This window comes from Corvus brachyrhynchos, unplaced genomic scaffold (assembly GCF_000691975.1).
Source record: "Corvus brachyrhynchos isolate BGI_N302 unplaced genomic scaffold, ASM69197v1 scaffold94, whole genome shotgun sequence".
NCBI lineage: Eukaryota > Metazoa > Chordata > Aves > Passeriformes > Corvidae > Corvus > Corvus brachyrhynchos.
Window position 1 is genome coordinate 11,996,006 of NW_008238330.1, and position 27,217 is coordinate 12,023,222.

General features: G+C 41.8%; 1 protein-coding gene across 8 annotated transcripts in view; it reads left to right on the plus strand.

Moving 5' to 3' along the window:
* The window catches only part of ENTPD3 (ectonucleoside triphosphate diphosphohydrolase 3), a 38,800-nt gene extending 12,830 nt beyond the window's left edge, over positions 1 to 25,970 (plus strand). For 2 of the 8 annotated variants that reach the window (XM_017734561.1, XM_017734562.1), the window contains exons 3-14: positions 4,676 to 4,812; positions 5,257 to 5,305; positions 7,856 to 7,986; positions 8,328 to 8,448; positions 13,230 to 13,347; positions 16,384 to 16,534; positions 17,309 to 17,468; positions 19,512 to 19,742; positions 20,185 to 20,457; positions 20,551 to 20,661; positions 21,171 to 21,308; positions 23,387 to 25,970. In XM_017734561.1, the coding sequence (XP_017590050.1) occupies positions 4,676 to 4,812; positions 5,257 to 5,305; positions 7,856 to 7,986; positions 8,328 to 8,448; positions 13,230 to 13,347; positions 16,384 to 16,534; positions 17,309 to 17,468; positions 19,512 to 19,742; positions 20,185 to 20,457; positions 20,551 to 20,661; positions 21,171 to 21,308; positions 23,387 to 23,620 (1,854 nt within the window). In that variant the 3' untranslated portion in view covers positions 23,621 to 25,970. The other 6 variants (XR_001862115.1, XM_017734564.1, XM_017734565.1 and 3 more) reach the window with 6 other exon arrangements.
* The last annotated feature ends 1,247 nt before the right edge of the window (positions 25,971 to 27,217 follow it).

Consider the following 27,217-nt stretch of genomic DNA (forward strand, 5'->3'; position numbering starts at 1 on the left):
GTTGCTACAAGGACTACTTCATACTTTTTGAAAACATAGGGGATGACTCTCTTCTCCTGAACCAGCAGCTTGTCAGCAATTACTTCTGAGCCATGGAAAGTGAAACATTCATTTAGAGTGGTCAACCACACAGAAATATTCCATGTTGAGTAGTTTTTCACACAGCAATTTTTAAAAGGATTAAGTCCCAAGAGTAGTTTCAGTAAATTTATCCCCATTCGCTGGAGGTGGTGCATGTCTTTGAGTACAACAGTGAATTTCTTGTAAGAGAATGGTATTTCTTTGTCAGATTCCTGTGTCTGGTTTTATGACAATGGGATATATAAGTCAGGACGTAACATATAAATCTGCAGCTGTGGCTAAAAAAAAACCATGATGAGTTTGCTGAAAAGCACCATGATCTTGTCTTGCAGCTGAGGGGCAGGGAGCAAAGGGCTGGGAGCAGACACTGTTACTCCTGGAAAGCATCTCTCCTTTCAGCAGCACAGCATGGCAAGCACACACCCTCTCCTGCCGCAGCAGCTCGTTTGGCTTTCTAAAACACGGGCATAGCAAAATAGACAAAAGGGCTGTCTTTTTCTGCTGCCCCAGCAATCTGCTGCCCTAATTATGTGCCTACAACTTGTGCTGGCTCATAACCATGTGATGAAGGCTGTTCCTGAGGGTTTTTAATTGACTGAAGCAGCTCTTGATTCTTAGGACAATAGAGGCAAGGTATAAAGCTCTAAGCCTCAGGAAGAGAATAAATAAATTAGAAAATATTTTGCTTCAGCTTCAGAATTAAATTTTTATTTGTTTCAAGGCCTCCTAAGATAATGTAGAAACCAGAAAACTGTTACTACCACAGAGTCATATGTATGGGGCAGAAGATTCAGAAACTAAATCGAAGACACATCATTAACTTTAGTGCTCTGGTAAAGGAATAAAAACATAAACCAACAAATAGCTGTCTAAGGTATTTCAAAGAAGCCATCAGTGAAATGCTGAAAGAGAAAAGGCAATGTCTGTATCCACGATTACTTAAAGCAATCAGAATATCTCATGAGCAATGTGTGAGAACGTATGAGCTTTGCACAAACTGAATTTCTCATGCCATAGCTGTGAATTTACTTTATGGGCGTGTGGTGGTGGTGTTTGCCAGTAATGCTAGAGAACTATAGGGCAGCAGATGCTTTAAGACTATTAAAAATCTGTTTTGCAACAGTGTAAAACAAAAAAACCTGCATTCTTGATCTCTGAGAAGAATCTCATCTAGCATCCTTCTAAATGTGGAGGCCACACATGGTTTGTGACTTCCTTGCTTGAAAGCCTAGGGAGCTATCTTCCTAAATGGAACAGTTCACGTGGTATGCTGCTATAATCATAGAACCACTCAGGCTGGAAAGACCTTTAATACCATTGAGTCCAACTGTTAACCCAGTACTACCACATCCACCACTAAACCATGTCCCTAAGCACCACATCTACAGGTCTTTTAAATATCTCCAGGGATGGTGACTCAACCACTTCCCTGGGCAGCCTGTTCCAATGCTTGACAGCCCTTTTAGTGAAGAAATTTTTCTTTTTATCCAATCTGAACCTCCCCTGGCACAAGAGATAATTTCCTCTTGTCCTATCACTTGTTCCTTGGGTTAAGAGACCAACCCTCACCTGGCTACACACTCCTTTCAGGTAGTTCTAGAGAGTGACAAGGTTTCCCCTAAGCCTGCTTTTCTCCAGGCTAAACAACACTGGCTTCCTCAGCTGCTCCTTGTAAGATGTGCTCTAGACTCTTCACCAGCATTATTGCAATTCTTTGGATGCATAATATGTAGAATGTTTTTCTGAAACAAATAGAAAAAGTGCTTTTTGCCTTGGAACAACATGTTGGTCACCAAAAAGGCCTAATTTTAATGTCGTGACTCATGCTGGCCCAGAGGGCCCCAAATTCTTCAGGCAGCTCTGCCTGTATTGCTATTTGTCACAGCTGAACCTGAGGTAAAGAGGTGAACATGAAGGTAGTAGGTCTTTGGAAGCAGAAACTGTGAATGAACAGTCTTTGTCAATATTGAGGGAAAGTAACCAAGAATATTGATGGAAGTGATGAGCTGAGTTAAAGGGCATCACACCAATCTGCTGACAACACAAATGGCGGAAAAGGCAGTGCAAAAAGCAACACAAATGGTGCAAAAACCTTAGGATGAAGAGAAGAAGCCCTCTGTTTACTGGACCTTGCAAAGAATGAACAGAAATGAGGGATGGATCTTATTCCTATGAACTGCAAAGTACCACGCAGGAAAGCAAACTTATTGCAGCCACCAGTGTCTTCTTACCTCCATTTTTTACATTAAGTTTTCTCCCCATTTTACCCTTTGCTGTCTCTTCAGAGGATATTGTGAGGCCTCTTGATATTCCAGCAGCCAATGCTCTATGAGCATTACACAAGGAACAGATGCAGTTCTGTGGTCTCTTGGGATGTATAATCATCCATCTCCTCTCCCTATGTTGCTGCTGTCACTCCATAGGGAAATGGGGCAGTATCTGCTGTGTGTCTTGTGTAAATGTGAATGCATTGCAGAAATGTGTCTGTAACAAATACTTTATTCATATCCATGATATTTTAGTTTCTAGAGACTTGGTACTGATCATAGCAACTGGTATTCATGAATCTGCCAATGACAGTCACTGTATTTTTACTCCACGTATTCATGCTCGATGGCAGCAAAAGCAATAAATTTTTCCTCGGGACTGCTGGCAATCCAGCTCATTTGTCATTTTTAAATGGACACCTGGGGTAGATTCTGTCCAAGCAAAACAAATCAATACAGTTAGTTACACTAAGTGCATCTGAACAAGGATACTTGACGGGGGAGAAGAAAAAGGTGCTGCAGCAAAGAAAATGATGGAGAGGAGAGGTATGTGTGCTGCAGGCTCAGCAAAGGCTGGGAAAATGGCAGCCAGCTTAATCTATGGCTTGGGAGTGAGGAAGGGACGGAGGATCAGGTGAAGAGAACTATGAAAGGGTGGAATGGGCTGAGGAGGAAACTGAAGAAAAGTCAAAGAAAAAGGCTTAGGAAAACAAGATAAAGTAGTGGATCTAAGGTGGGTCCCCTGGGTTGAAGCAGAAGAAACAATGAAACACAGCCACTGGGCATGCCTGGAGGGCAATCTTATTTCTAGTCTATTGGATTTTGGAGCAGTGCTCTGGACTTTGAACCAGCTGGGGGATTTTATAGCCCATATCACTTATGCTGCTGTCATGGTTTTAGCATGGCAATAAAAGTCACGAGCAGCTCATGCAACAGCTCAGCTCTTGGAAATGGTGCAGAAAGAAAAAAATCTCGGATGTCTGTTTTAATAGAAGTAGATGATATAGAAGATAGCGTTTGCTTTCTTTGTAAGCATTACATTTTAGTCACTGGTGTAGGACTGGTTGACATTTTATTTTCTATTTCAAAGTGTTCATGTTTGATTGTGTAACAATAAGAAGCTTTTCCATGGGGTAAGCAATCTGGTTCACTTGTCATTTTAAATGGACACCTGAGCAGATTCAGATGACTGACCAATGCAGTCAGTTGGACCAAGGGCCTGAAATACATTTGGATGGGAGAAGAAAAATATGCCACATGAATGGAAATAATACAAAAGAAATAAATTACATGCAACAGACAGGCAATCAGGAGGGATGGGAGGCTTTGTCTTTGTGTGCTAGAAATAACTGGTCTCCCAAGATCATCATTAAATCAGCTTTAATAATGCATTGTCATCAAAAAGAGGAAATTGCCTCCGCTCCCAAAATGAGCAGATTTTGAAAGGATGCTTACAGATGGTTTACAAGGCTGCAGCTGGTTTCTTGTCCTCCTTTATTAAAAAATCAAAGATACTGTAATTCTTCAAGATCTTTGTAAGAAAAAGCATCAAAGAGGTGCATTTGGGTTTTTGCATTAATGTCACTCTGAATCCTAGAACAATGAGCAAATGGTGGCAAAGCAGCTGAAGTGCCTCACTGCGATTCCAGAGCTCGTGTCCCTGGCAAACCCATCCTGCAGGCTGTAGGATGATCCTTGGCTGTAGCTGATCACACAGGTTGGACAGGGCAGGACCTGTGACACTGTTTCTGGGAATGTGCTTGGTCCACGGAGCAGCCTAGGTTTGGCAAGAACTCCAGCAAAACTACAAAATCAGTGGTGCCTGTATGCTCGAACCTGGATGGAAACGTAGCCCTAAGAGTGGAGGGGCTGCTGATTTCTGGGGTCTGAGAAATTCCTTCCTCAGAAAGCACCTGTTCCTTTTAGAAGACTCAGGGATTCTTTCACCCACCTCTAGACAAACCCCTTTCTGGCCTCGCTTTGGGAGGGAGCTGAGCAATATGATTTAGGGGCGGCCAGCCACAACACCCTGCTGCACCAGCTGCCGTCAAATCCCGAGCGGCGTTTCCGGAAAGCGGGGAGCCGCCGGAGGAGGGGAGGGGAGAGAGGTACAGCAGTGCCACGGGGGGTTCTCCCAGCCCCGCTGCCCCGGCGCATCCCTCGCCGGGCGCAGCCCCCGCCGCATCTCCCGCTGCGGCGACGCCTCGCATGCGTCCCCTCGCCGCAGATCTCCTCCCTCCACTTCAGTCAGTTCATCCGGATTTCTTTTTTTTTAACTTGCAAGTTGTTTTTTCGTTTGTTTGTTTTCCATCTGTTCGGAAGTACAGGAGCAGCGGGCAGGCACCCACCCGGTGACTCTCCACAAATCCTGCCGGGAGAGAGGCGCTCGCAGCTGCTCCGAGGGTGCAGCCGGCTCCCGTCGCTCCTCATCCCGGGACGGGGCGGGGAAGCCCGGCTTGCGGAGGTAGCTGGGGATGCGGTGGGAGCCGGGATCCCCGGATCGGGGGCCGGGCTGAGGTGAGGGGGTGGGCGACTACCGCCTCGGGCGTCGCGGCGGGGGGGTCTCTCTGTCTCTCCGACGTTATCCTGGGGGGATAATTTGGTGTTTTCTCGCAAAACACATAATCGTGTGAAGCTTTCTCACCCAGGACGGCGGAGAGGGAAAGCTTGACCCGCAATTTTGTGTCCATGTGCTTGTTTTTACTTAATTTCTCCTCCGAAGAGAGGCGTGTGAAACCTCCTCGCAGGTTTTCATCACGGGGTTTAAAGTGCTGTCGATGTTGGGTTTTTGGTGCTATGGGATTAGTTTTGTGGTTGGTTGGTTGGTTGGTTTTTTTTCCCCCAGCACTTAAAACATCGACCTGTCGACCTCGTCTGAAAAAAATGGTAACGTGTTTATATCTCTCAGGTTACAGCGTGAAGAAAGGTGCTTGCTTACCCACCCTATGAACAAACAGGTCAGTACCTAAAAGAAGTGGATCTGATGTTTCAAGTTACTTGGGAAAAGGAATTTCAGCACAGTCATTTTTACTGGTGTGCATTTAACTTGGTTAAAATGTTGGTGGCATGAAGAAGTTGGGTGCATTTCCCTTTGCAGGCAGGAATTCCTTTTGCTTGCAGGTAAGGTGTAGAAAGTGATCCTTCCAGTGTGCTCATGTGTGGCCCAGTGTACTTAACTGGGTGTGGAAAATATGTATTTATGCTCTTTCTTGGTTCAGGATGATGTTGTTTTAGTAATGGAATGCAACTGTTTTTTGATACTCTGTTAACATCTTTTATTTTTTTGCCAACAAGTGCACAACGATAGCAAGAGTTCCTAACATTACAACTGTGTTTAAACGGTGGAGTGAATGAACTCCTCTCTGGTGTCTCTACAGATTTCACTAAATGGGCAAGTGTGACTGCATTACCTGGTGCGTGTGTGAGCCTTAGATCTGAGTATTAGCCAGAGCAGGACAGCAAAGGTATTAGCTGTGTGATGACTTCTAGGGGGCATGGAGTGTAAGGTGCCCTTTTGGTACAGAGGCTATTGTGTAAATCAGGATTTGCAGATTATCTCTGATGAAATTGTCCTGATTGCTGGTGGGACGAGATTGTATGAGGAATGTCTTAAGACATCTGCCCTTACCTTATATTCTCCCTCTCAAAAAAAATTTTTGAAAAGAGGAAAATCACCTCTGATGAAGACAAATCCCAGTACCAGGGAAGCACATGGGAAATTCAACAAACCAAAATTTCCAGTTCCCAGAAATGGGAGCAGAAAATATTTAATCATTCAAGACTTAAGTGTTAATAGTCTAATGGTCATTATTGCTTTGCTTTTTAGTAATGCTTCAGTTTTTCAAAGAGTCATTTGTCCTGCATGTTTTTCTTTGATGATGACTTGTTTTTTTCCAGCACTGAATATCAGTGCTTTGATCCAGGAGTGACTGGTATATATTAGCTTGTGAGCAGATAGTTCTCTTTCAGTCACTTTACAATGTTATATAGATATATCCATGTACAATTGAAAGCTAAAGAAAGTGACTTTTTGTCCCCCTAAAGTATTTTATCCAGATGGCTATTCATAAATGTGTAGCTAAGAATCTGCCCTCTCCTTTCAAAGAGGAATTGATCTGTAGAAATACTTCTAATGGTATGTCCTGACATTATTTGCAGGCTACAGTGGAGGTGTTAGCACATTTTCTAAGAGTAAAAAAAAGATTTCTGTCATTTGTGCATTTGTGTACATGATGTTTCAATGCCTCAGAATAGTAAAGCAATGAAGAGAAGTAAATAGATCACCAATGTGGCTGGTAATTTTCCCTTAAAACTAACTGACAATTAAGATGACAAAGCTATTACCAAGCCAAGAAAGAAAGTATTGGAAGAGTAGATAGGCTCCACAAGGAGCCTATATGGATTTAGAAAAGGGAGTTAATGAATGTAAAAAACGATGTTTTGGAAGTAAGATGTGTCAAACTGAAACAAAGAGTTTCCAAAAGCCAATCTGAGCCAGTTTTTGGAACAGAAGTAGCAAGACAAAGAAGGAAGGCAGTAGCAATACGCAAAGCTCAGTGTGAAGCTACTCCCAGAACAAAACAAGCTTCTTTTTTCTCTTTTGAATGTGAACACAGATGTTGGACCATGGGTACCCAGGCTGAAGAGCCCATGGGGTTTAGAAAATGGAAACTGTGGGAGAAGCATTTGTTCTGCCCTCTCCCTCAGCCTTTTGGCTCTGGTTGGAGCTAAGGACAAGACCATGTGTTGCAGGTACAATGGGGCTGACGCAGTTGTGCTCTGGCCACGGACTGGAGACCACCTTTAAGCTCCTGTCCTCAGCACAGACTGGCACTGGTGACTGCTGAAAGAATAGGACAGTCCTGAGCAGCCACTGGTATGTTCAACAATCAGTATGGAAGAATTAGGAGATGTGACTCAGGATAGATCACGCCAGGCTACGTTGATTTTTCTATGCCAAAACAAATGGTTTCTGAAATAAGACAGGAAAGTTCTCCTTGTTGCATTCCTCTAACACTTCTAAGCTTGCCATATCCCTCCAGCTGCCTCCTTCCTCCTCAACCCCTGAGGAGCATAAGGATTTTGATATGTGGACTGTCAGTATTCAGAGGTACTGAATGGGCTCTTGGGGTTAAGAGATGTCTGGTCAGGGATGTGGGAAAAAAAAGGATGAGCAGAAATTCCAGAAAACCTAAACCACGTTTGAATTCTAGGAAACTTTTCTAGAGGATATGAACATATAAATAGCCTTACTGTTAGTATGCATGTTTCATGTCACCTTAGGGTTTGTCCGACATAACCATGTTAGATTTACTTAGATTTAGTAATTTTCCATTGCAACATCTCAGAGTTAAACTGTATATTTTATATTTTATGTGCAGTGCAGCATGATATGAATAGGCTCCTCAGTAATACACACACATATTTCATCAGCTGTTAGCAGAAGCATGCCTACTTTAATGTTCTTAAAACCTCCTTTTTTATTTTTCATTTTTTTCTTGCTGAAGAAGCCTGTATCTCTTGTCAAGACACCGACCTTGCATCTCTGGCAGAAACATCAGCTGCACTCAGCAGGCTCCCTCAGGGGTCTGTGTGGCCCTGGTTGTGTCCGTGTTGCCGGGGCACAGGGAAGAGTTGGGTGAGCACCAGCCCCGGCCTGCCTGCCCACAGCCTGCGTTTCCTCAGGCGTGGGAGGTGGGGAGCAGGCACCTACACGTAGGCACCGTGGAAAATGGGCAGGCTGAGGGTGAAATCTGGCATCATTAGCATGACAATATAGACACAGCCCTTCCAGACAATAAAAAGTTAGTGGTTGCAAAACACCAGGCAGTTCTTGAGGAGAAGATGGAATTTCCACTAGGTAATCCAGTTGATGAAACTAGATTTTATGAGTTTCCACTGATTCAGGGCTTCAAGCTTTAAGAGAGAATTGCGGAATCCTTTCAAGTTCCCTAAGTGTCTCCCATTTTGTCGTTTCAGGATGCTCACCAGAACCCCGAGTGTTGTTGCTCAAGTGTTCCTTCTTCTAAGCATAGTTCTTGTTATTGCTATTGCAGTGATTCAGATAAACCAGCAACAGGTCCTCTCCCCAGGGCTTAAGGTAAGTCTTAGGATACCTCAGGAAGGAGAACAATGTTTTGAACTGATATTTAATAATGTGCCTTTCTAAACTCATTTTTATGGGGTGATTCAAATGAGCTTACAGCCATAAATTAATGTTTAATCATATCATCATTGGAAAACTGAAGGTGAGAGAAAAAGAGAATTGGTCAAGAGTCAGTGGCAAAGCAGGAAAAGTATTTCTTGGTTCCCTCTCTGTGGTGGCTATCACACAATGTCTTCTTCAGGATTGAAAGTCCAAATGGGGAGAATATCTTACTCCTTTTTTTCTTTATTTTTGCTGGAGATTGAAAGTAATTTTAAACTAATTTTGAAGTGGGAAATACCTAGAGTTTAAATTCTTCCCCCTAGCACAGCTGGGAAGTTTATGCTGACATCTTTGCAAATTGCTCCTGTGTATCAAATGCATTTGGGCTCTAAGTTTGCACTCGGTCCTCTACCACGTGTTGGGACTTGCTGGAAATTAACAGAAGAAAACCAACTTCATTAGGGGGGACAGAGTAAACTGCAAAAGACAAACTGAAACACTCTGAAGTTCAGGCTTTGCCTTGTGCTGTGAAACGTGTGCAGGCTCTTCAATGAGGGATGTACACAACTGAGGAAAAGCTGTAGAAAATGCCCTTCTAGAGAAGCTGTGCAGCCTGGCATGCTGAGTTCTGGTTTTTTCCCACGATCCTCTTGTCAGATTTTTCTTTGAAGTCTCTTCTACCTTTCCATCTGCATGTGTATTTAACTGGATAGTTCACATCCTGATAACGATAGGCTAATGCCTCATTGCACTTCATGGGATTATAAACACCTTTGGCTTTGTCTGAATCATTTTGTGGTGTGTGAGTCAGACAATGGGATAAAACTGTATTCTGATACCAGTTTTATATGTTTATGTGGTGTGGCAGGGGGAGAGTGCTGGGATCTTGCATGGGGACACAGTGCATCAAGTATATGCTCCGTTGAGCCCCAAATGGCTGTGTGCAGCAGCCTCACATCCCACCAATTTTCATGCAAGGCAAGACTGGGCTCACATGTATCCCATCTGACACCAGGAAAAGGCTGAAGCCACTATCTAAAAGACAGCCTACACATCTCTTGTGTTTGTCATTAATTCAGTTTCACATTCAGAATGATAAAACTGTTTATGTTACTCTTTGAGGAAGCATTGGAACCACCTGGGCTATCTGGAGCTGGTTTAAGTGGGGAGGTTTGCTTACTGAATCACAGCTTCACAGCTGGTTCTGGAGGAAGGCTGGTGTTTCCTCTACTGGGTGTTCCTTGGCTTTGGATTTGAGTTTGGGCTGTAAGCCTGCTAATGCAGGTGATAAGGAGGACCCTGTTTTTGATTCCTGAAACACTGAGTCCTCCTCAGTGAGTGATTTATTCTCACAAGAAATTCACAGATAGAAGGAGGACCTTGGCATGCCAGTGAAACCCTCCAGTACCTGGCTGATACAATGGAGCCTGGAAATTACAGTGTCCTGAACATAATGGTTGGTTAAAATTAAATATGGCAACAACATGATTAAAGCAGACTTACTGTTTGTAAATGGCCTTGTTCTTCTGTTACTACTGTTTGTGTTACCTGTGGCATAAGAGCTCTTTCCCAAGATGTATGTTGAGAGCATCTATTGTGGCACAAGAGATAAATTATATGCTATGGCCTTGATGTTTTAAACTGTTGTTGCAAAATTGAATATTTTGGATCCTTGATGGTTGGATTATCTGAAGATTGAGCCAGTGATAAGTGAAGGAAGGGCCTGCCCATTGCATGAGGCTGGGGCACTGAAACAACTCATGACTCACTGATACATATCATGAAGTGAGAAGAGTGATGAAGAAAACACAAACATCCTCAGTGGAGAAGCCTGAAATTGTAAATGATGATAGCTCTGAATGTAATGAGCCTTTGGACCAGTCAAAAAAAAAAAATCTGTTTGTCTATTGCTGTTTTGTGAGCCCTACAGAAAAAAACAACCCACTTCATTATTGTATTTCTTTAATTTGCCTCTCAGGATGCTAAAGTTTTCAACACCTAAATTTTGCACATCTCTTTTGGCTCTTAGGAAGTGTTTTGCATTGTTTGTGGATGTTATACTTGATTAAAAATTGTTCAAACCTATGTAGCTGAATTGAAGCCTGCATGCGTAGATCCACTTTTGTGGCCTCCATTTTCCCTGTAACTGGTTTAGCTTGTTAGCTTCTCTTGGCAGTTTCCAAAGTGATTGGAAGGCAGGTGACCCATCTTAACTGTGCCTGCTTTAAGGGTTTGTGCAGCTCTACGTCCTCCTATAGGAATGATACTCAGGCTGGAAAGGTGATTAATCCTGGGGCTTGTGTTTGCTTATCTGTTGAGATTGCTACTCTTCAGGATGCACCCACAAAGCCATATTCCCATAATAAGCTTTTTCCTTTTTCCTTATTCCCCCACCCCCCTTCTTTCTTTTTTCTTCTGGACTAGCAAACAGAACTCTGAAGCTTTTCTGGGTTGATGTTGTCTCCCCGTCTTGTCTGACCAATCTAGTCCATTGACTAAATGGTGCAGTTCCTAGGTGTTAGGGAATCACTAGGCCTTTGTGATGATGGAAATATTCTGTGGGAAGGCTGAAGTAGAAAGGAAAGGGAGAAAGAGCAGTTCTGTTCTTTAATAGCTGCTAGTCTGGGGTAAGGGTTTTCCTATGCTCCTAGTCCCACACAGAGCATTTCAAAGCAGGAAGGCATTGCTTGTCCTTAAAGGGCAGCCAAAGGTGATCCAACTTGCAACTTGGACAGAAATCTAACATCCCTGGAAAAATTTAATCCAGCCAGTTTGTCTTTTGCAGCCTGCTGAGACAAGGCAGGTAGAATTCTCTCACCTTCTTAAGATGCAGTGTCATCTGTCATTTCTGCTTTTTGAATTAAAGATTAATCTTAATCCTAGCATGTGGCACAGTTGTCGCTGATCACCACTTCTTGAGGCTGCATGGGCCAGTTTGCACACAGTGAACTCACACAAGTCCTGAGGAGCCTCAAGAGTCACCCTGAAATGGGTCCAAGAGACCTTTTCAAAAATGAGCATCTCTTTTAAAGGAAGCAAGAGGCTGTATAGAAAAAATAGAGGAGGAGGAGGAGAAAGACAATAAAATTGTCAGTCATCCATTAATTCAGAAGAGGGTACCACTACTCTTCAGGATGGAAATCTCTTACTTTCAGAATGAAGCTGGAAAATGCAGGGGAGGGAGGAAGTAGGTTGAAAAGCTCCCAGTTAACTGAGGTAAAAATACTTCTGTTATCTTCCAGCCCTACTTGGGTATGATGGTTAGCTCTAAAAGGAGCCAAGTTAAAAGCTTATGGTTGGCACTTTAAGCTGACTGAGACTAGTTTTAATTAGTAGTCCTTAAGCAGATTGACCATTACTGTGTTATGTACCTCCAGAGTGCTCATCTCTTCCAAGGAGAGGAAATACACTCAAATTATCTTTGCTAAAGCAGTTACTGAAACAGAATCCAATGATGTGGTGGTTTGATAGTATCTGTGGAGCCTTTAATCTTTTAGTGGATATGGGTAAATATTGTCTGCATAAATATAAATGAAATTTTCATTATCTAACAGTCCTCTGTGAAACAGACTGGACTGGTATTGCTGGTATTCTTTGGGGACCAGGAGTTTTTAGGATTACAGTAGAGGCTGGGAATAATCAGGTGTGGAAGCTGAATGGTTTGCCACCTGAAGCAGTGATCCTTCCCGGTTGGACTTGTTGGTCCCCAGGGAGGCAGTGGGATGAAATTTATCAACCTGCTACAGGGGATCTTACTGCTTTGTAGACAGATGGAGGCTCTCATTTTTCAGTTTTGTCAGGCTCCTGGGCATCTGTCTGTTTCAAAAGAAAAAAGCTGACAGAAAAACGAACCCTACACTGTGTGACTCCTACCAATTAGGTGACTTAGGAAGAGCTAAACATACTTTTAGGGATCATAAAGAGGATACCAAAATTTCAGTTTGCTTCCCTTTATGAGATTGCCTTCCCAGTTACTACAGTTTTCTGCTGCCATAAAATATGGGAAACGGGGAAAACTGGTCTGGTGAGCAGTGGGATGGGATAGAGAAACCTGTGCTTTAATCCCAAAGTCCAAGGGACCTGGGGCAAGGAATTTAAATCTCTCTCATTTATTTAATAAATAATCATGGGGCAATATTGACTCTCTTTCTGTCTTTGTTGTCTCATACTCTGGCACAACCTGTTCTCAGAGGCAAGCTCTCAGGTGGACTGCCTAAACCACTCAAAGGGAGAGGTTTATGGGGCAATTAGGAAAGAACCAGACTTGTTACATCATTCTAACTGTCGACTATTATGTACTTTACCTCTTTGCTCATAGCTTTACGTGCATCCTCGAGTCTAAAGCCTGTGCTTAGATATCAAACCCTTCAGTATTCAGGGATGGACTGGGATAAAGGGAAATGAATTTGCTGCAAAATCAGGTCCTAACACAGTGTTATCTGCCAGTGTGGGTTTTGAACCTGATGCTGAAAGGAGATGAGCACTCTCCATCCCCACTGAATTAATTATTGAATATATGTAGTATGTTCCTTGGTTTGCAGCCAGATTCATTCTGTGCTTGGCTGTTGGATTCATGCCTAAGCGCCTAACACTAGAATTAATCTCTCTTGTAAATAATACACTGTGCATGCATTTTCTAAATGCCTAGTGGTGCAGTGAAGTGCAGCTGCGCATGGGCATTTAAGCTGTCATTGTTTCTTTCTTCATCTAATGTATTATTTTTTAATCCCCAGTATGGAATCGTCCTTGATGCTGGATCCTCTCGGACTACAGTCTATGTCTATGAGTGGCCGGCGGAAAAAGAAAATAACACAGGAGTAGTGAGCCAAACCTTCAAGTGCAACGTGAAAGGTGAGCTCAAAGGAAAGTTCCTTAGTTATTCTTAGCCTTGCTTATGCTGGTTTTTTTTTTTCTTTTCCCACTGTGTTCCCTTTTCAGTGCTGGGGAGGGAAGACTGTCAAGTCTATGTCTATGTCTGTCAGCATTAGTTCTTTTCCTTCTGCTACAGTACGGTGCTCTTATAGCTAAATTTGATTTACTCCATGGCAGTGCATGACTGGTGCAGACAGAATTCAATCTAAAGGGTCAGGACCTGTTCAGTCCTTGTGTTTCTTTCAGAATAAAAGTCATATATATATTTTCAAATAGCTGGGAATAAAAAGAGTTTTAGAAGAATAGGAATCTATTCCTTGTTAGATGCTAGTTGTTAACTGAGCTTCTCCACACTACAGAACTAGGAAGCAGCTAATAAAAATATTGATGAAAATAGCTAAATTGGCAGAACTATTTCTGACAGGGTGTCATAGTTTTATCAAAAATATAGGTGTGGCCTCTGTCTCAGGAAGACCTGTGTCTGTGCACTGCTAGAAGGTGTCCCACAGGTACGCTGGCTACCTGCCATGTCATTTGTCTGAGGTTTTGAATTGATTCTTTGCAGACAGACAGACTAGGCTGACTTCTGATCACACTCCAGTATGGTTAGGTGGTTGTGGATTCCTTCATAGACACTCTTAGTCAACTTCTGTGACATCTGATTCAGCTTTCAAAGATATGAAAATGCCATGCATTTTGCGAAGACAGATGGCCAGGTAGGGGAGGGAAATCAGGTTTTTTGTTCTCTGATAATAACTGCGGTGTTCAAAGAGAATTTTTTCCCTCTCTCTCAGTCATGATCTCGTAAAGTCTTGCATCTCTCTTTGTGTCTGGAAATAGATACTGGAGATGTAGCCACAGAGGCCCATGAGTAACAGGGAGTAGAAGGCAATGGTTTCTTAACAGCACCAGCATTTCTGTCTTCAGTGTTAAATGTACGTGTGGACATTCTTAGCAATTCTAGAGCAAGGAAAGGAAAGCAAGTGTAACGTGAACAGAAGTAATGCACTGTCATGTCTCTAACGATGAAATGTCCTTACAAACTGCTGGAATGGTGGCCAGCCTGCTGAGGTCAGGGGTACACTCTGCTAACTCATGTCTGGACTCATCAGGAATGTTGCCTTTAGGAATTCTGGTATGAGAAAAATGCACAGAGAAACTGCATTATTCTTCTTCACGAAAAAACCAGCAGTGCTTTGTGAATTTGCTTTAATTGGTTTAGATTTTGTTTTACCTCTGGAGAATGCAAATAAATTACAAAACAGAGGAGTCCAAATTGCTATGAACTGTCTAGGTTCATGTCCTTAGCCATGGTCAGACAAGTACTCCTCATCCCTGAGTGTACAAAATCACCAGGGTTCACTCTTCTAGTCTTGGGTAACTCTGTACTGGAGGAGACAGAGGGCTGGTTCCTGGGAGCTGTCCCCAGCAATGCTGTGGGTGACAGTGGTGAACACATCTGTCAGTGTTTCTTTAGTGACCCTCTAACTGTAGTCTTAAGCACTTAATTTGGGGGATGGTTCTGGGCATAATGAGAGGCAGATTTTCTCATACCTACTGAACTTGAAGGTCAAATGATCAACTGCTCTGTGAGTTCTGTGGTGGTTTTATGATTTCAATTCTGCCTTTATTAAGTACTTCTGCCGCTGTGTGTAGGAACCAGCCCCAAATCAAAGTCCCTTCTTTATAATGCAGTTAATCTGTCCTGGCAAGGCTCTAAGCATTGGCAAAGCAGGCAGTTGTCCAGAAGAAAATGGTCACTGCCTTGTGACCTGCTCTGTCTGAACACTACAAGACGGGAAGTTGCAGCCACCAAAGGAGTGTGAGGCAATGGCAGCTGCTGAGGATGTTGCTGCTCTGTTTTCCTCTGGTAACAGCTTTCCTTCCAGCTTCAGGCCTGTTTGTGCTAGACTTAAGACTTCAGAAAGTCTTATTCCAAAACCAGGGCTGTGAACATCTAATGATTACAGGGCAATGTTCGTGTTTAAGTTCACACTGTCAAAAAAGGAGTTTGGGAGTGTGAAATCTGTAAAGGCTTACGTATTTTTTCTTCTGTTTCTATCAACGCAATGTGACTGAACGTAAAAGGTTTCTCTTTTCAACTTGGTAAAAACCACCTTTTGCTTAGCTTGGGACCAGGTTGTGCAAGACATGGCTGTTACAGAAGCAGATGGAGTTCTGGCAATTGTTCTCTTCGAGGCAGTGGCTTCATGGGAATGCCTGGATTGCTCCCTGTGTGACTTCCTCAGCTAGGGAATTTTAGTAAAGAATGTTTTATTTACACCCAAGTTGAGATCCTGATGGTCCTTGGAGTGTTGAGCAAGGCAGCACTTTGATGTTAATTGTTCAAATAGCTATGCCTTATGCAGTATGTTGTAACTCTAATTCCTGCTCTTTGAAGGCTTTGAAAATTTGGAAAGCTGTTTACTAGTTCATGCACCAGCGCAGACTTGTACCTCTATGAATTCAAGAGCCATTTCTGTGCATCTTGAAATTTCACCAGCAATTCCTTGCAAAAGCTTCTTTATTGTACTTTCAGTTGAGAGCAGTGAGCTGTAGGGTGCCATGGTGTCCATGACAGCTGGGGCAAACCAGATTAGAAAATCTTTGTCTTAGGCTGTGGATAGATGGATTTTTTATACTTCAGCAGATCAGACAAATTTGACATCCATCAGACATGCTATTTTGTACAGCATCTGCCATGAGTATAGTTATTTTCCTCATGAACATATAACACTGCTGTCACGTATGTGTTACTCCAAGTATGGTACTATAGGTGTGTATTTATAGACACAGAAATACAGAGATACACGAGTATCTTCTCTGCCTCACACAGCTGAGGCAGGCACCACATTGTTTATTCAATAAGCACTCCTAGTTTTCAGCCATCCTACCCTTGCTTGCAATTACGGGGCGGGGAAGGGGGAAATGTCTTTCTCTTAACACCTGCTTGCTAATTGGGCTAATTTGTAGTTGGCAAAGCAGAATGAAATCTGTCTCCTTGTTCTCTTTTAGGCCCTGGTATATCCAGCTATGAGAGTAGCCCTGGAGCTCTTGCCAAGCCTCTTGATGACTGTCTGAATAAAGTCAAGGAGAGAATACCAGCTCATCTGCATAAAAACACTTCTGTTTATCTGGGGGCTACAGCTGGCATGAGACTGCTGAGGTATGGCAGAAACTTGAACTACCCTGTATGCATACTAGCATAGCAGTCTGTGAAAACAGAATGTGAAAAATGTACTGGATGCATTTTTACCCACTGGAAATTGGCCATCTCAAAGGGAAATGGAGCCCAGCCAATTTAATTTAATTAACTTTTTTGATAGGGAAAGCGTGTCTGCATAAAACCCCTCTGTTATGCCGTATTGAAAAGAAATGCTTGCTTTATTTTGGAGAAGGCAAGAGTTTAATTTTCTCTTTCACATCTGACTTGAAATACAGTGTTATGTAAACAGATAATGTCTGTGCACATCCATGGGCAGCAAAGACAGATTGAAACTAGATACTGGATTCTCAGTGTGGATGTGATCTGATGTGATGTGGCTTTTGGGGTCTGTCTGTGTCTTTAGCCCTGGCACAAACTGGCTTTTGATATTGTTCTGTGGCTAAATGGAGTTGGAAGAGAGATTCCAGGACTGTTTTAATCAGAAGTTGTCATATAAACCCTCGGTTCATTAAGAATAAAGGTATATATAAGGAGAAAACCCCACCCATGAACTTGCATGATAAAGAGGGAAGTTGGTTTATACAGAGGGAGTTGCTTGCTGAAACAATGCTGGATACTGGCTGTTCCCTATCATAAGCTTCCCCTTTAGGGAAACAATGTCTATTTAATATATTAGCTGATTGTAGGAGTTTTCTTGAATTGCTAGTCAGTGAACAATAAACATGAAATTACCTTTCCAGATGCTCAGTGTTTCATGTTTTGTGAATTGCTTAGGTTGCAAAATGAATCGGCAGCCAATGAAGTCCTTGCAAGCATTCAAAACTACTTCAGAGCACAACCTTTTGAATTTAGGGGTGCGCAGATCATAACGGGGCCAGAGGAAGGGGTGTATGGATGGATAACAGCCAACTATTTAATGGGCAATTTCTTAGAGGTGTGTGGAAAAAACTGCATGCTTTTCTTTTCACTGTTTCTCTCCTATAAATGAGAAGTTTGACAGGACATGCCTGTTAAAGTGTCAGAGTTGCAACTTCTATTTTCCCCTGAAGTCTCTCACAGGGTCTTTTTGTGGCAGTAATAGGGCAAACATAAATCAAAGAATATGTTGTTATGGAAATGTGATATGGCAAAGGTAAAATTGTTGATCCCCAAAAAAGGGCTCCTCTCTAAATGACATTGGGTGCCTTACCTTAAACCAAAAAGTTAGACTGCTCTTAAATGCATTGGTGTGACAGGTGCTGATTGTCTTGACAGCGGTGCCAACTAAAGATCTTTTCTTCTGCTTACTTGCTGTCCCTGCAGCCCTACTGGTGAAGGACCTGCCCAGCTTAGGGGTCTCCAAATTGCTTGGCAGTGTTGGCTCACTTGTCCTAAGCAGGCAAGACTGTTTGAAGCACTGAAGGTGGTCAAATATACCTCAGCTGAGCCAGAAATCATTCATCCACAGCTCATTCCAAGACTGCTGAAAAGCTGCAGGCTACGAGCAGTAGGCTATGGTACCAACTATCTTGTGCAGGCCAAGTGATACCAATATAAACATACTTCTGCTGTTCTAGAACTTGGAATAGGGTCAGGCAGGAGCCTCACAGCAGAGGGGGAGTCAGATGTGTCGGAAGATCCCTTTTTAGGTACAGGTATTCATTGTCATTTCATTCAGAGTAAAAGCTGTACCCAGATTATCAGCAATCACTCATCTGCATTCGTGGCAGGAGTGTGCTGCCCTTAGCATTGGCTGCACTTCTCCCAGATTGTCTTGCTAGGCTGAAGGGAATTTCAACCAATACTGCTGGGTATTGCTATGTGTCCTGGCTGAATGCTTCCTATCAGATCATGGCCGTTAAATAAGAAGGAATTAGTTTTTTGTGCTGTGAGTAGTAACTCATGGTGAATGTGTTGCTGACTTGCAATGTTAAGAAATACAGTATTGGAATCGCCCATTTCTGTAAGAGTTTTTCTCGTTGTGTGCATTTCATGCAACAAAAATGGCATCATGAACTTCAGGGTGGTGTCAGTCTTCTACCACATGAGTTTTAATAATCCAAATATCAAATTCCATATGACAAATTCATAAAGAATTGACTGCAAGACGCTGTGAAACCAGTTTAGTCCAAAGTTGTGTGAAGAGATACATGTGGAATATCACTAGTAGAAGAGAGAAGTTCTGACCTTTCTGTGACAATGGGCTAAGAATCAAATTCTGTGAGGGCCTGATTATGGGAATCTTTCACTGTAGAATTTTATTGTGAGTGTATTTGCTGGCCCATAAACCCCATTGTTTCCCTTTTTGTGTATACATTCACCTCATCATGCTCAGTGATTGACATAGATATTGACATAGATATTCACAGAAAATTTATATTTGACACTGTGACTATGTAGATCAAATACAGAATCTAGGAAATATTTTGGGTAATAGGGAAAAATGTCATCTGAATGGATCAGACTGCAGTTTCAGTGGAGGAGATGGGCAGATTAAGAGTCCTTGCTCTTTTGACTTTGATGGAGCTTTCATCTGACTTTTTTGCATTTTTCACTCTATTTTCACTCTCTTTTCACTATCTCTGTGATCTCTTAATTTTCTATTCCTTTAATGTTTCTTCTTGCCTTGAAACAAGCAAATCTTGATACCAGTTCCATCCAGATTTGTTCAAGTTCTCATGGGTATCTGAACTTCAATTCCCTACATTCTAGGATAGACATTGATCTGGCTAGTCCTACGCTTTGATCGTTGTGCTATCCTATTGAGTTGAACATTATACTGCATTTGTTTTCCCATCTTTCAAGATCATTTCACTCTCTGAAAGTACCTCCCTCTTATGTAAAAACATCTGCATGTCTTCCTCATAGCTACTTATTTTTTTAAAAAGTGCAGGACAAAGAAGGGGGGAAAGTCTCAAGAAGTAGAGAGTAGAAAAGCTTGAGGTGAGAACAAGCAGATGATATTTCTAATTTGCCCTGTTTTTAATTTCACATGTAGAGAAACCTTTGGAGGACATGGGTCCATCCTTACAGAAAGGAGACTATGGGTGCACTGGATCTTGGAGGAGCTTCCACTCAAATTTCATTTATCTCCGAGGACCCTGAGGAGCACTCCAACAGCACCTTGCAAGTGAAGCTGTATGGTTACAACTACAATGTCTACACTCACAGCTACCAGTGCTATGGCAGAGATGAAGCTGAGAAAAGGCTTTTGGCACTGCTGCTCCAGGTCTGTTTAAGACCCTTTGCTGTGGTGCTCTTGCAAGTGTTCAGTAATTGTCTGAGCACATTCTTAGGCTTGTGTTCTCTTCCCTTTGATGGAGTCTGGAGACCCCAGTAAGAGCTCAGTTGTGCTTTGTTGTGGCCAAACGCACTTAGGTTTCATACAAAGAACTTCATATTTGTTAAAAATTAGTGAGAGTTCTGTGCCATTTGATGAAAAGGCCTTGTGAGTGTTTTGCTGATCTTGCCAACAAATTCTGGAGAAAGGAGTTTCTATGAATTATAGTGATCAGCAGTATTGTGCTGACCAGTCACATCAGTGAACAAAAATACATCTGCACTTTTAAAAGATTCCTGTAGTTCATGCCAAATTAGGTCTTTCTTGCTTTTGACTAGCATTTATTGATTGGGGTTTCTTGTTTGTTTTTGTTTGTTTCTTTTTCCCCCAGAAATCAAACACCAGTGCCAAGGTGGATAATCCCTGTTACCCTCAAAATTATAATACAGCATTAACGATGAAGTACTTCTTTGGCAGCCTTTGTACACAGTCTCTGAGACCAGCAAATTACTACCCAACCCAGCTTGTGAATTTCCATGGAACAGGAGACCCAGGTCTGTGCCAGGAGATGGTTTCTTTATTGTTTAACTTCACTGCTTGCAGAGACAGAGAGGACTGTCCCTTTAATGGAATACATCAGCCAAAAGCAAAAGGGAATTTTGTGGTAGGTTTGCAAACAGTGTGGGTTTTTTTGAGCTTGCTTGCTTTTGATTTCTGTAGCTCTGAAAGTAACCTGTCACCTACTCCTTTTCTATAGGCTTTCTCTGGATTCTACTATACAATTAATGCTTTGAATTTATCTGGACACTTTTCCCTAGATGACTTCAATTCAAGTATGTGGTTTTTCTGTTCACAGAGCTGGGCACAGGTAAGTGGGTTGTTTGGTTGGTCGTTTTTTGGTGTTGTTGGGGTTTATCTTTTCCATTTTAAACCTTTAAAAGTTGGATATAAAAATAATATGGACTGGCTATGTGTTCAGAACCCTTCAGAAGGTCTGTATCAACCTAGCATTTGTTTTTCCACTGTGCTTCAAAGCATGTAGTATTTCTATCACGCTTAACACTCGGAATAGGTTTCAAAATTTCATTTCACAGTTCTAACCATGCTGTAGAGATGATGTGGAAATTTTAGAAAACATAACATCCTCAATCTTCAATATGCAGTTTTATGTTCATTTTCATTGTTTACTACATAAGCTATGTCACTTTTAGAGTCTTTTCCTAAATCCCTGTATCTAATTGTCTACACCTTTACTTGGTGTTTCTGAAAAATGTTACTAAATTCTAGTTAGGATCCAAATATTCTCTAGTTACAAAACCCCAAAGCATTTTTTCCCATAATTAACATGGTTTTTTTAAAAAAATCTCTTGCTTTCAGCTGCAGTTTATGCTGCCTAAATTTGAAGAAATATATGCTAGATCCTACTGTTTCTCAGCCAATTTCATTTATTACTTGCTTGTACATGGTTACAACTTCAATGCAGAAACTTGGCCACAGATACATTTTCAAAAGGAGGTGAGTAATAATCATTTTCTCTTACCGTCATTTTAATCCAAAGAGGTCGAGGAGGAGACAGAAGATGCAGCAGCCAGCAAAAATAGAATGGCTGTAAACAGCCTTTGTAAATGACTGTCAAATGTTTGGCATAAAACAAAGCCACTTTTCCAACCTCAGTAGCAATCTCAGCCTGGTTTCAGAGGTTGCAGCATTATTTGGAGATGCTACATAGATCTTTTAAAGAGCTTTAAGCAAAGACCAAACACTTGTGTTTTAAACATTTCCCCAGCATTTTGCTCTAGGCAGTGATCTGCCTAAAACACGTCAGCAGATAAGTTTGAGCTAACCCTCTGAGCTGGAGAGCAGAACTCTGCTTTTCTGTCTCCTGGCAGAGCCTTGGGGGAACTGGCAAAGCTGTTCGTAGCCAGTGAGTGGTGATGAAGCAACTAGGACAGTTTTCATCCTCACCCCACTCATCCATCTGTGCCATAATCTGGTTCTCTGGAATAAGAATGTATTTTGATGGGGTATTGCCTTTCAGTGGACAGAGAGAGAAGGCTTACAGTATCTGTGCAATAGATGCATTTCTTTTCTTCTCTGCTACTGCACCAAGCCTTACTCTAAAACTCTATCCCAGACTGTCTCTTAATGTCCATATAGTTTGGAAATGCTTCAGCACTTGCATGCAAAACCAATAAAAGAATAGGTTGTAGATCTTCATGGTGTATTCTTAAATCCCCTTAGATGCTGGGGATGCTGGCAAGCTGTGAATGAGAAATCAAAAGCAATGTTTTCTGAACACTCGTATCTATTACTCGTGCATAAAGGAATCAAGTAGGATTTTCTTGCCTCATTTTGACTTCTGGTGGACAACCATTAGCAGCTCTGGAGGAGTGCCCAAATTTTAGCTGTTCCACCAGATAGGAGCAGCCAGAAACAGCAACATTTTTCTGTTTTTAGCCAAGACTATAAAAACACCAAGCAAAATAAAACCCCAAAAGGCTTATTTAAAATTAATACCTTTGTTGCCTAGATTTTACACTAGGGTAATCATGAAATTTCAAAAGGCAAAACTACATTCTCTTAATTAGATCTGCCCCTGCTAAAATAGCAAGATCTAATGTTGGCTGATCAGCTAAGCTACCCCAGAGATAACAGCACAATCTCACTATGACTGGAGGGTGTTTTTTTTGTCTATGCTAGGAGTATGTATTTCCTTTTAATCAGTGAACACAACCAATGAAAAGATCCTTGGCCTAATGCTAAGATCTGGGCGAGATCCAGAGCTAGATGATTTGCAAAATTAGAAGTTTTAAACCTCATGATGAGAGGAGGACAAAGGACACTTCACCCTTTGATCCTGTGCTTTTCAAGTGCCAGGATGATGACTTAATGAAAAGGACAGTGGAAAACTGGTAAATTCTGTTGCTCAAACTAGAAGTGGGGAAAGACAGCAAAGCAGGAAGACCATGGAGCAAATACAAACATACTCCCTTTGCTGTTGTTTCACCCATTTTGAAGTAGTTTTAAATTTATGTTTATTTTTTAAATGGAAGAGCCTAATTTTGGTTCATTTGCAGGCACAAAACCAAAAATGGAACAAAAGATGATAAATAGAGTTCCAGCTTTGGGAACTTTACCCTGGCTTCCTCTTTGTCCGTGTTGGTGACACTCTTTGTGGTTTTTTTTTTGTTTGTGTGAACTAAAATGACATCCTAGGGTTTGGCTAAGGTGAGGGGCTAGTTTTAGGAATTGGCACAGCAGTGATGGGGTTTTTTATTTATTTGTTTAAAATGTGTTTCTTGCACAGAAAATTTGCTTAACAGGCTGTCTGCATATAGACCACAAATCTTTGTACCCATCCAATACCTGTGTCTCACTTCTTTAGCCCAGGGACCAATTTTCTTACCATCCTCTTGAACTACAGAAAAATGGTAATTTAAAATGGTTCCATATCCTCTTTGTATATCCCACTAAAGATTTCTCCTTGCTAATTTAAAGGACAGTAGTTGCCAGTAATAGCAGTTAAGCTTTTGGAACCTCTCATCTTTGACTGAAAATTCCATGGGAACAGGACTCTTCTGTCTTTATTTCAGGTTGGCAACAGCAGTATAGCGTGGTCCCTCGGTTACATGTTAAGCCTCACGAACATGATTCCAGCAGAAGGCAAGCTGATCCAGTTACCTCTGAAACCTTCTCTGTTTGCTGGGCTTCTCGTCTTCCTCACAGCTACAGCACTGTTGTGCCTCCTCTTCCTCATTTACTTGTGTATTGTATCACATCATCGGAAGAACGTCCCTCGTGTTGAACATGTATTTATTCCAGAATGAATGAACTTCGCTGAAGACAAAACAAAAATTTTATACTGCTATTAAGCAGAACTTTATTTTTCCCCCCATTTTTCAAAAATAAAGACAGGAAAAATGACTTCCAGTCCAGAAGCATAAACAGAGAAGAGGCACAAAGGAGTCTGTGATATGGTGAATTGGAGTGCTTTTGAAGTATTTTGGTAATTGTTTCTGTAAACCTGATTTGTCGAGTGTGCAGCAGAGAAAACATGGACAGATGTGTCACTTTGCTTTGTAAGGGATTACTTGCCTTTTCCTTCCAGGTATGTATTATTTTTTTGTTCATTAACTCTGTGCTAACTGGTGAACTTAAGTGGTGATGGATTTGATCACAGTGGCAGCTGTTGAAGATAAAATTAAACAAGCCAGTAGCAATTGTGGGAGGTGGGAACATGGTAGCTGTCCTTGTGTGCAGTGCTGATACTAAAAGCCCTGAAGTAATCTAATTTCTGAAACTGGAACAAGCACTGGATAATGACAAGAACTGAAAGGAAGAGCTGTGATAGAATTGTTTCTATTGTTGTTCCAAATGGATCGATCCCCATCACATAAAGGTGTAATAAACTGTCAACACCTCTCATGACTTTCAAGCCTGTCTTAAACAGAGCTATATCTTTTGGTACCATGGAGACCCCAGAATGCCTTTGTTGTGGAACATAAGATTTGCTTTGGAGGTGGAACAAAATGCTTTCACACTTTAGTAACTAAACCTAAATTTATCTCATAGTTACCTCCAGAAGACACTGGAGTTTTCAGTCCAAGTTAAGAGTTTCTCTCTAGCTTTCACAGAAATGCTTTTTGTAGGTTCTCGTACTGAAACCCTGACCTCTATACCCCACATATTGTTGGTCTCAGACAGTGGCAGTCTGTACTGATTTGACATGTACGTACTATTTCAGCTGTCTGGATAGAGTCTCAGATCTGAACATTCCAAAGCATTAACATGTTAAGCCCTTCTTTCAAGGCCAAGAGGAGCAGGAGCCAGTCTCCAGGCCAGCAAAACACGTTTTCTGTGTGGGCTCAGGAACATACTCCTGGAGCTGCAGTCATGGCTGTAGTGCCTTGGTCAGCCTTTCCACTGTCCTTCAGCAGCACTGGGATCCACCTGGCAGATGCTTCTGTCAAACGTATTGGCTCCAGAGCTTTCCCAGAAGTGCTGCTGCCTTCGTGCAGCAAACAGCTGGCTTCCCTGAAAGCCCAGGCATTCTTCACCAAACCTCACACTCCCTTGAATCACAGGACTATCTCAGCTTCATCTATTCCCAGTATTGATTAGGGGATAGATAAGAGAACAGTGGCCAGTATTTTTACCCATAAATAATGTTTTTAATTTCAGTCTTTTGTTTCTATATCTCCTTCTTACTTGTGTTTGGTTATGGGGTTGGGGTTTTGTTTTCTTTTGTGTTTTTTTCATAGGCTGACAGATGATTTGAAGGGAGCTAAATATCTTTTTAAATGGAAAAAAGAAAAAAGTGACTTTTCAAGTGGATCAATAGGGCTTTGTTCCTTCTCTATTGATATACTGCTAAGTCTTGTCAGTCTTGCTGCAGTAGCAATAAGGTATTATAAGATGATGAAGTGCTCTGTGGCATCAAAGTTATAACTGATAAAGTATAAAATTTACTTCAGAGTGCATGGACATTACAGACGCTGGCATGAGATAAAGGCTTTTTCTTTTGTGTGATGGATTTGTAACTGCAGTTATGGGTGAAAAAAACCCCAGACAGTGGGATGAGAGCATTAAAATGTTTTCTTTAGTTGCCACATTTCTGTGGAAAATTGTATTCTGGAATATTTACTTGCCCTATACAACCTTTGCTTTGTGAGTGGCAGATGTGGTTTTACACAAATGGAACAGACTTGGAAGTTAGTCTCTGTAGAGCTGGCAGCTAAAGAACAAGTTGTTCAAAAACCATTTGGACTTCCAGATGCACTTGGATAGGCCCAGTATCTGTTCAAAGAATCAAATTCCCTCTGTGAATCACCTGTTTTGCTTTTTTAGTGCCTCCCTCTTGTCCTCATGTATATAGTCTCCCTCAGTGCCACCAGGATACCCACCTGCTCCGCCTTACCTCTCCTGGCAGTTTCAGCTGGGAAAGGTGTTGAACTTCCAGCCAAGCAGCTTCAGTGACCACAGCTAACTCCCCCCCAAGTGTGAACTGGAACCAGATCAACAGGCCAGATCACTGTCCTGCTGCCCAGAACTGAAAAGATCTCTGGGAGAGACAGGGAAGTTAACAGCACTTGGGAATGTGTACAAACCAGAGATTATTTATCTTTTTATACTCTTCAGTGCCTGCTTATGAAGATTAATAAAATTGTGAAAAGTTAAGCCAAGTGTACGTTTTATTTTTAGCATGTTTTCCCCCACTGCCAATATTTTCATGCTGGTAGACAAGCTGTTGTTAACAGAGGGGTAAGAAATCTCTGAAATGCTATTCTAGGGAGCGGAAACTTGCAAGCTGCAGAACTGATCCTGCAAGGTTCTGAAGTGGACAGGACTCATTATCTCCTGAATGCCATATTCTCAGCAAGAAAATCCTGGTGGTTAAGAGCAAGACACTCTTCTATTTTTCTTTCCTTTTTTATATATATATATATATATATATCTATCTATGTCTATATAAGAAACACACATAAATACAACTTCTGCTTTTAAATGCTGTTACATTTCACTCAGGGACACCAATGCTTTCTAGAGCTTCTTTCACATTCACTGGCATGATGGGAAGCAGCAACTCCCACTTATCAAATGCAGTTGATCAAGATACAGAGGGGTTAGAGAAAGACTTTTTGGGCACAGGGACAGATTATTTAATATGAAAAACCACATCTATAGGGAAGCAGCAAGAAATTAATTAATCCACCAGAAGCAGATGAGAAATGAAAAGCATATGGATATTTCTGAAAAGTGACAAAACTTCTCATACAGCAATATGCAAGTTTGGCAGAAGCAAGCACTAACCACTACTGCATGGCATGATTCAGCATTGATAAGACCAGTTAAGAGGACAGAAAAGTAAACAACACTGAGCATGACAGTCAATCCTATCCCACTATGGGGAGCTTTAATTTTAAAATTCAGTTATTTCAGACCAGGAATTTAGGTAACCTCCATTCCTTCCTTTCCAGTAGTACTGGAGAGTAATGTGGCCTAGGTACCAAGCAATAAAACGAGAACAGTCCTCCTCTTGTCTCATCAGCTCAGAGATAACATGCTCCAGAAACTTTTCACGCCATTATTGATACACAGAACTCCAGGGTTTGTAGCTCTCCAAGTACAGCCCCTCTATTGTGATTGGTCAGTAATTTCCATACAAGTCACATAATCCCAGCTAATTTCTTCACATGCTCAGCAGAGGGGTCTTCACCTGGGCAGGTGAAGACCTGTAGGTGTAATTTTTAGTATTATAGTACAACTACAGGGTACATGCATCTTATTTTGCCAGGTCAGAACTGTATACATAGACATATATCAACATCTTGATTTTTCTGCATCCTTAAAGCTTGTTATTTCCTGGATGTCCTCAGCTGGGGGATGCCGGCTGTTGCCTGTTCCACTGATTACGTCTCCTTTCC